General features: G+C 33.6%; 1 protein-coding gene across 1 annotated transcript; it reads left to right on the top strand.

Moving 5' to 3' along the window:
• Nucleotides 1–5483: 5483 nt before the first annotated feature.
• LOC124229349 (olfactory receptor 4C16-like) lies at nt 5484–6395 on the top strand. Its single transcript, XM_046644517.1, has one exon. It carries the CDS (start codon nt 5484–5486, stop codon nt 6393–6395), a length of 912 nt encoding a protein of 303 aa, XP_046500473.1.
• Nucleotides 6396–9304: the final 2909 nt, after the last annotated feature.

Raw genomic sequence — 9304 nt, 5'->3', positions numbered from 1 at the left:
GGGTTACTTCCCCCAGTCTCATGATTTAAGCTGTTATTTACAAGTAAACATCCCCAAATCTAGACTTACAGTCCTGATTTGAAAGTCACACTCTAAAAAATCGAACTTTTTATTGATCATTTTCCCTCGTGTATCCTATTCCTACCTGAATTTCAATCTGTCCTCATGGTCTCACTATTCATCCTTAGGACCTCAACGTGAGATATCGTTAGAAATGTCTTGCAGCATCATCACTTTGTAGGACTCCTTGATTTCAATTTAGGCTAGTAGAAGGAAAATGTTTAGAAAAAGGTCAAAACACACAATAAAATAAAATAGTTATTACTACCAATGCCAGTATTGGAATTGCTACGTATGTAATCTGTAAAAGCTGTTTTAACTTCATTGAGTCAGTTGTCTTTCATATGAAATATCATTGTTAACTCCTATCTCATGGAATAGTTATCTGAATTAAAAGATATAACATTGTAAAGAGACAGACTCAAAGCAGAGTGTACAAATGGTATTAAATAAATATTTGGTGTGAAAAAATATGTCAATAAATTGCATTCCTTAATATGTATCTTATTACTAATGTTATCATAAAAAATGGAAATAAATTTGAAAAAATATGAGTGATCAATTCAGTTTGCAAAAAGACTAGGCATACATATTAATCCAAAAACAACTCATGATAAATCTATAGTTCTTTAGTGGAGGAGCATCATCCTCTTCATCTATTTGTATTTTTCATCTTTCTTCCTGGTATCTTTGTTTGTATCTGGTTACTGAATATGAGGAAGATTAACTTTCTATGCAATAAGCTAAATAGAAGAACCAAATTTTGAATTTGTTGCAACATCTAGGAAGTTCTAATTAGCAAAGGAAGGGAAACTTTGGAGAATAATATCCTCTAGGATGCTAAATCTTACATCATTGTGTCAAGTATTCCCCCTGGAATTTGGAGAAAATATTTTTTTCGGTGTTCTGAGATAACTGCTATCAAAAGCCTTGAAAGAGGAAGACTTGACACTAATTCAGAGTCTTCCAACAGGTAAGTGACAGATTATTTCCATTTCTGTGCTCACAAAAGCATCTTTACAAAATAATCCTACTTGGTTTTCTGTTTCCATATTTATTGTGATTCAAAGCTCCCATGTTCTCTGACAAAGGAGTGGAAAAAAAATGAACTACCTAAAAGTATTCAGAGGCTCACTGTTAACACAAGAAATAGAATAAAATATAAGCATTGAGGAAAAATGATCTAGTACTTAACAAATATTTTATGAGTACTAGATAAAAGGATCCAGTCCATATTTTCATATTTATTACAGTTTCTTGAGAGAGCAGAGTGTAGAAAACTTCACAAATAATTTCCTGTGAAGTAGTTGGCAAGATAGGTACTCACTAAGATCGAGGTACTAGAAAGTTAGAAGAGATTATGTCTGGTTAGAAATTATAGAAAAAGTTAATGGAGGTAGTGATCTTCACATAGCTTCTGGAGAATGCTAGCTTTTCCATCTCCACGTAATGGCTTTGAACAGAATATTCTACACTACAGTGTAGAAATATTACTTCTTGTATTCTTCCAAAAGGGTATAATAAGAATATAATTTGCATTTGGCACACTTCAGAAATTTAATTTGGAAAGTTGAATACTTCTCAAAACATGGCAGTGAGGAGGCTTGAAACTAAGTAATGAAGTTGAGAGATCACACGCTATATATGGGGGAGGAGAGTTCCTGAAAATTTGGGGGTAAAAGTCTTCCCTTTTTTATCATTAATTCTCCTGCCCCAAATTCTCACACAAGTGATCATATCAATCCTCCTCCCTTCACCAGGTTCCTGCTCTATTTGGAAAGAAAATAAATAAATATTAACTACCAGATATATAGGGCAGCCAGATATAGTAATGGGTGTTAAGTTTTATGGTGACATTTTCATTGCAGGCAGGCTGTTTTCTAGGGCATCTGTGAACCAGGGAAGCAGGAAATATGAGATTCATTTACACAGGATGAGGAACTCAAGGAAAGTGGATTATACACTCTTTTAATTGAGCTTTTGAGGGTTAAAAAATCTTGGGACAAGCTGTTATCCTTCTCACAAAGAATGTGAAATTCTGCATATACATAAAGTAGCATAGAATTTCTCCAAAAGAAAGGGAGAATTGTAACTGAATTAGGGAGGGATGGATAGTTTATGAGACAGTCCTTGTGGAAAGCAATGCTTCTCACTGTGACCTCTGCAATAAAACAGATTATTTAAGCATATGAAGATCTATCAATCCTTGCATTCCATCCTCATCTATTCTCCATCTTTGCCTGCCTGTCTTTTGGCTCTTCTCTGCTCCATCAATATCAAGAGATTATCTGTTTATTATAGTTTGACAAATTTAGTCATTCTAAAGTTGGCTTATCTTATCAAAAGAATTGAGGTAAACACAGTAGTTTTTAGAAGGTCTTCTGTATGATTAGTGTAGTTTTATCTCCATATTCTTGTAACCATTTTAGCATTAGATTCATAGAGAACCTGATGAAAGTTGTTAACTCTCCTCTGGAGAAAAAAAATGGACATATGTTCATCCTCCTAAACTTACGTAAAATAAGAATTAATATAGGATGATACAAAGAATGTAAGATTATTCTTGCATGCCCTAAGGGCCAAGGATTCATTTTTTAAAAAATGCTTTAAGATCATTCTATCAGAGTCCAATGTCTTATACGGCTATGCAGTGCTATTCAGAATATAACATCTTATATAGTAGGCCATGGAGCTGATTCACTAAGTTATTTAAAATTTATCTCAGGGTTGTTTTCTTTTTCTTTTTTGGTTTTATAGAATGGGATACTATACATGATAGATAGACGATCCCAGTAAATTAATGATGCTACTATATTTTGTAATAAGACTTCCATCCAGGAAAGAAGCTAAAATAAATACACACATTCTTGCATTGTAAGCAATAATATGTAATAATATAGCAAGGGCTATAAAGAAAGACTTCAGAGAGCAGAAGAGTGACTTTCCCTTCTCACAGGCAATCATTGAAGGCCAGCTAGAGGATGTTTCTCAGCAGTTTTGTCCTTAAATTACCAGAAGATTGAAGTAGCTAGAAATGGAAAGCTGTTCCAGAAAGAAAGGAGAAGGCAAGATGAGCTTGGATATGCTGCACTTATTTATTTTTAATCTTTGGCTTCCACTTTAATTCCATTATAGACATTTCACTTGATGCATTTACTAATCTTTATATGCTCAAATTGCCTCATTAACATATCCTGACTATACATAGACTTCAACAAATATTTGTTGACTTGGGAAGTATAGTCTCCCTTTTCTAGATGGTGGAGTATTATAGATTACAAAATGCATCCCTTTGTTCAAGATACAAAGAAAATCACTGAAATATACTTGAGGGCACACAACAGGTTTTCCAAAGAAATTTCTAAATATGTAGCTAAACTAGTCTGCATTGTTTGTAACACGAATGGATAGAAATTGGCTTTACAGCTGCAGATATGGGTGGAGAATTTTAAAGTCATCTGAAATTATTGATTAAATATTTGATTAGCACAAAATTATTAACAAGTTAAGTAATCACATATATTTATTATTCTCAATTTATCTTAAATATATTTGTCCAAATGGAAAGGAATAAATAAGCTTGTCCTAGAAAATGACAGGCGAATAGGATTCAAAACTGTACACCCAAAACGGTGGTCAATATCATGGAACATTGAAGTGACAGAGACTTTCACATCATCTTGCTCTCAATGCCTACCATATTTTCAAGGGCCAATGTTTTACAATACATCACTCTTTTAAATGAATAAAGGAAACAGTGAACTTATTGTAATAATTAAGATACCAAGACTCAGTTCCCTTATATTTTAAGATTTTACTCAAAATCTCACAGTGCAAAGAGATCTTTTTTTTAAGCTTTGTAAAACCAAACTGAACAATGTCATGAAAGAGTTTCCCTAGAATTGTTTTGTATTTGCAGGAATAAGTGATATTTCTGCTCTGTTGAGGAGAAGAAAATTGACCAAGGGAGAAGAAAAAATGTGTAAGGCAAATTTTATGTCTATTTAGTCTATCATAGTCTGTGCTTTTCCTATTTACAACTTTCAAGACAATGTTTTGAAGATTGAATGGGACTGAGGAGGAGCAGAATAGAATAAATGTCTTCCAGATTATATTTAAATATATGATATTTCAGTTTATATTTTTATTTGTCACTTCCAGCATCAGCTTCACTTGAAAGATCTAGAGAAAAGTTTTGTTTCTGGAAGTGAAACCCATGAGAATAATTTTTTTCAAATGTGAAAAAAAAATCATTGAAAGAAGTGACATTCCCAAGTTAAATAATCAATGTCTTTGCCAGAAAAAAAGTAAATTAAATGAAGAAGTCAGTAACTGACTCTATACACTATACCTCTTTTTTTTTAAAACTACATCTCCCACCCTCTTTGCCTTCTTTGCTCTGTTCTGGGAATCATGTCTTGCAGATACTTGAAAAATACAAACACTATTTGGAATACAACTATGATTGCGCCCTACACTAACCACTTAGTAAAACAACCTGCAAACAATCACCCCAGATCTGAGATGCTTAAGCAGAAAACAGATACTATAGAGTAATAACCCACCCTCCTTTCTTTAGAAATGTAACTTCAGGGACTCTGTGCTAAAGGGAAATTTTCAGAAATTGTAAAAAGAAATATAGAAATGGGGAAATGTGATATATTGTCAAATATGAAAGAATATTCATTTTTGTTCATTGATATTTGTTGATTACAAAACGTCAGAAACATTCTTGAAGGTATAGCAGATTACTAAAAGCTGTAAGTGTTTCCAGTTCCTTTTTTCAAGCTATAATATCTGAGAGTAAGTGTTCGGGAAGAGTTGGAACATATTAAATTTATACATATATGTATATATATATATAATATACATTTTGGATTATATATGTGTAATAAATGCATCATACATAAATATATGTATAAATAAGACATTGTTTATGGGTTTAAGAGTGGTGTATGACTCAATATTTCTATCACAAACCTCCAAGGGCACTCAAATATTTCCTAAATGCCAAGTGACACACCATGCAAAACATGGGCCCTGAGGTTTTTTAATAACACAAAAAAGAAGGAAATAACAAAACACAGCTCTCCCTCTCAATTATACATTAAATAAATTGGCAAAGTTAATCAAAATCATATCAAAGCTAACAAAGACTTTTCTTTCAAAAGTCCTGTAGGAAAAAATCACATCATAAGCTTATTTGAAACTCCTTATAACAGTTCTGAAAGTGTTTGTTAAAAATTAAGGAACAAAGTATTAGCATGAATTATTAAAAAAATCACAGATAGGATGTCCTCCAAGAGGAATATTTATTTTTCCTTAAAATGTTCCATAACATTGCCTAACACATCATAAATTAATCCCTCATTTTTTGCAGATGAACCATTTTACACTCATCCTTTCTCTTCGTTCATGAAATCATGCGGCTGAATAATAATGTGACTGAGTTCATTCTGCTTGGGTTGACCCAGGATCCAGTTAGGAAGAAAATAGTGTTCATCATTTTCTTGATTTTCTATTTGGGGACCTTGTTGGGTAACTTGCTGATTATTGCCACCATCAAGACCAGCCAGGTACTTAGGAGTCCAATGTATTTCTTCCTTTTCCACTTATCCTTATCTGATACCTGCTTCTCTACTTCCACAGCTCCTAGAATGATTGTGGATGCCCTTTTGAAGAAGACCACTATCTCTTTCAGTGAATGCATGATCCAAGTCTTTACATTCCATTTCTTTGGCTGTCTGGAGATCTTTATCCTAATTATTATGGCCGTTGACCGCTATGTGGCCATCTGTAAGCCCCTGCACTACATGACCATCATGAATCATCGAGTTTGTGGTGCATTGGTGGCTGTGGCCTGGGTGGGGTCCTGTGTGCATTCTTCAGCTCAGATTTTTCTGGCCTTGAATTTACCTTTTTGTGGTCCCAATGTGATTGATCACTATTTCTGTGACTTGCAGCCTTTGTTGAAACTTGCCTGTACAGACACCTATGTGGTCAATCTGCTCTTGGTGTCCAACAGCGGGGCCATCTGTACGGTGAGTTTTGTCATGCTGATGTTCTCCTATGTTATCATCTTGCATTCTCTGAGAAACCACAGTGCTGAAGGGAGGAGAAAAGCCCTCTCCACCTGCGTTTCCCACATCACTGTGGTCATCTTGTTCTTTGGTCCTTGCATATTTATATACACACGCCCTGCAACAACGCTCCCCATGGACAAGTTGATAGCTGTGTTTTATTCAATTGGAACACCTTTGTTCAACCCTCTGATTTATACACTGAGGAATGCTGAAGTGAAAAACGCTGTGTGGAAGTTATGGAGCAGAAGTTGATCTCAGATGACAAAAGACGGTTAGAAGTTTCTCAGTTTTCTTCATAGTCTGAATTGACCTAGAAGAAGTCCCTAGAGAATATTATCTTCTTATTGTGGAGTTAATATAATACCGTCTCAGGCTATGAGAGCTAGTTCCTTCAAGACTGTAAGTAATGTGAACACATATACTAGTTAGTATTGAGTCAATTTTATGTAGAGGAAAATATACCGTGAAGTATAAACAAGTTGTACAGCCCATTACCTTAGATGTTGCTCACCGCTGTGCTTCTGCCTCTCTCACTTGCTTAGCCTCACTGTGGATTTCATCTAGTGTGTTCCCTGCCTTTCTTATGCTGCCTCTGGTGTTTCTGCTTCCAGATACTCTCACCTTTTATGCATATTACACAGCCTTGTAACTTTTAAGTCTTCCAAACCTTTTCATTTATTAAACAATTGTCTCATCACATTTGATCATGGACTTTCAACTTAGTTGTTCTTTCTGACTAGTACCAGATTCAAATAACTGTAGAAGCTCCATGTGGTAAAGGACGATATATATAATCTACTAATCTCCTTTTAAAATATTGGGCATTTACTCCAAATTCTTACCATGTGTTTACCTAGATCCTTCTAGGAAAATGACAGAACATAGAGAGGAAATTCATCCTTCTGAGACAGATCTTTGATCTTAGTAAGGTTTTGACTGTTAGGTTTATACTCAGAATACTATCATTAATAAAATCTACTTTGATGCTTCTAACTTAATTATTTCTAATTTGGGGGATGGTATTAAGGTTTCTCTTGAATCATACCAATTATGGTAATTTTTTAATAGTATCAGGTTATGATTGTAGCATAGATGGTCCAAATTAAGGATAATATATTTATATGGGCTGGAAGAAGACAGTGTAACCAGTTGGTGTTAGTGTATTTCAGAATATTAGTAGATTAGAACAATGAATGAAATAGCTCAGAGGAGGATATTTAGACCTTGAAACAGAAACATTTGTATCACAGATATGAACTGTGAATTTATCTTTTGGGGGAAAAAAACCCCTGTGGAAACAGAAAAAAAATAATAATGGTTGCCAGGGTTTCCGAGGGAGAAGTAATGGGATGAATAGGTGGAACACAGGGGAATATTTGAGAAGGGGAACTACTGTATTTTATTCCCTAATGGTTGATACATGATGTATTGTATATGTCAAAACACATAAAACTATACAACACAAAGAGGAAACTCTAATAAAAATTATAGACTTTAGTAAAAATGTATCAATATTTGTTTACCAGTTGTAACAAATGTCCTGCACAAATGCAAGATATCAGAAACTGGGAAACTGTGAGGCAGGCAGAGTGAGTACATGGGAACTCTGCATTTTTCGCATAACTTACTCTAAATCAAAACCGAACTAAAAAATAAAATCTATTTAAAAAGTTATACTTGCAACAGAAAGTTCAAGTATTCACTACCATGTTTAAAATATTTTATTTGAATATATATACAATTCATTATATAATTACATACTTTATTAAGCCACATATTGATACTCTCAAATCCTTTACAGTTTATCCTAGTATGCTATACAAATATCATTAATGAGTACACAATATTATATTTTCTGTGGGACATATTTTTTTTAACTTGAGGAGTATTATTTTAAATTTGCATGCATTAGTTTGAATGCTGTTGCAGATCAGGAATAATTTGCATTACAAGGCTTTAGCTATCTGTATTACACAGGATAGTCATTAATACTTTATAGTTACATGTCTAAAAGGAGTTTTTCTCTATTTTATTTATTTTTTATCTTTTTCAACATACTAAATTCATGGATATGTTACAGTTAATAAACAGAATATGACATAATTTTTAAATAGTTTAAATCTCCAATAATAACAAAAAGAGTTTGAGTTTTTACTACAAATTTATCCTATCTAGATTTATCTTATATTCTGAAAGGAAGTAAATGTAAAACTTATGCTTTCAAAGCCTCAGGCAGGATTTTGCATTCTAAAAGTGTCTGAGAAAGCTTAGAGTCTAAAACTAAATTTTTAATTTACTATAAAAATATTTTATACAAAATGAAAGCAAAAACATGTATATTCTACCACCTTCTTATTGCTATGCAATATTCTAGAAGTTGAAAATATGATAGTGAAGAAAAAACAATATTCGTGGTATCATGGAGTTTACAGTGTGATGTACTGAAGATGGATAATAAAAAAAGATGAATATTTAATATACTAGGGATTTAAATAATGCCTTGAGTTAACATAAAGCAAGGTAATTGAAGAGTGTGATGGTGGCAAAGTTAGGGGTAAAGATGCATACATTTTAGGATAGGATGGTCAAGGAAGGTCCAAATGATTAGTTGACTTTTTCAAATAAGACCAAAATTAGTGCTTCTCAACCAGGGGACATTTTGCCCCACAGAGTACAGTTGTCAAAGTCTAGACTTGTTACTGTTTGTCAAAACGATAGGAGTGGGGGATGGGCACTGCCACTATCGTCTGGCGCGTAGAGTTCAATGATCCTGTTGAACAACCAACACCACACAGGAAAAATCCTTATAACAATGAACTATCATACTGAAAATGTCAATTGTGCCGAATATGGGAGCCTCTGACCAATATGAACAATTCTTAAATCTATCAGCAGGGAGAGAGTTCTGGGTAGATGAAACAGGAAAGATAAGTAGGATATGCTTATTATAGACAAAGAAAATCAAATATCCCAGTCTGTCTAGAGAAAGGGAATAAGAAAGACAATACTTGAGGATGACACCAGAAATATCGTGGGGAAGTTCATTTTATAGGACTACAGGATTTTATCTGGAGTGAAACAGGAAAACAGTATTTGTGGCATGATATGAGTTATGTTTTCATAGGATAATTTTGAATGACTTATTGAGCATTGTAAGTGGA

This window comes from Equus quagga, chromosome 17 (assembly GCF_021613505.1).
Source record: "Equus quagga isolate Etosha38 chromosome 17, UCLA_HA_Equagga_1.0, whole genome shotgun sequence".
In the NCBI taxonomy this organism is placed as follows: Eukaryota; Metazoa; Chordata; class Mammalia; order Perissodactyla; family Equidae; genus Equus; species Equus quagga.
The sequence above is the reverse complement of the archived record's forward strand: the minus strand, read 5'-3'. Positions and strand labels throughout refer to the sequence as shown.

Coding starts and splice junctions, on each gene's coding strand:
- LOC124229349 (XM_046644517.1), top strand. CDS start 5,484: ATGCGGCTGAATAATAATGTGACTGAGTTCATTCTGCTTGGGTTGACC.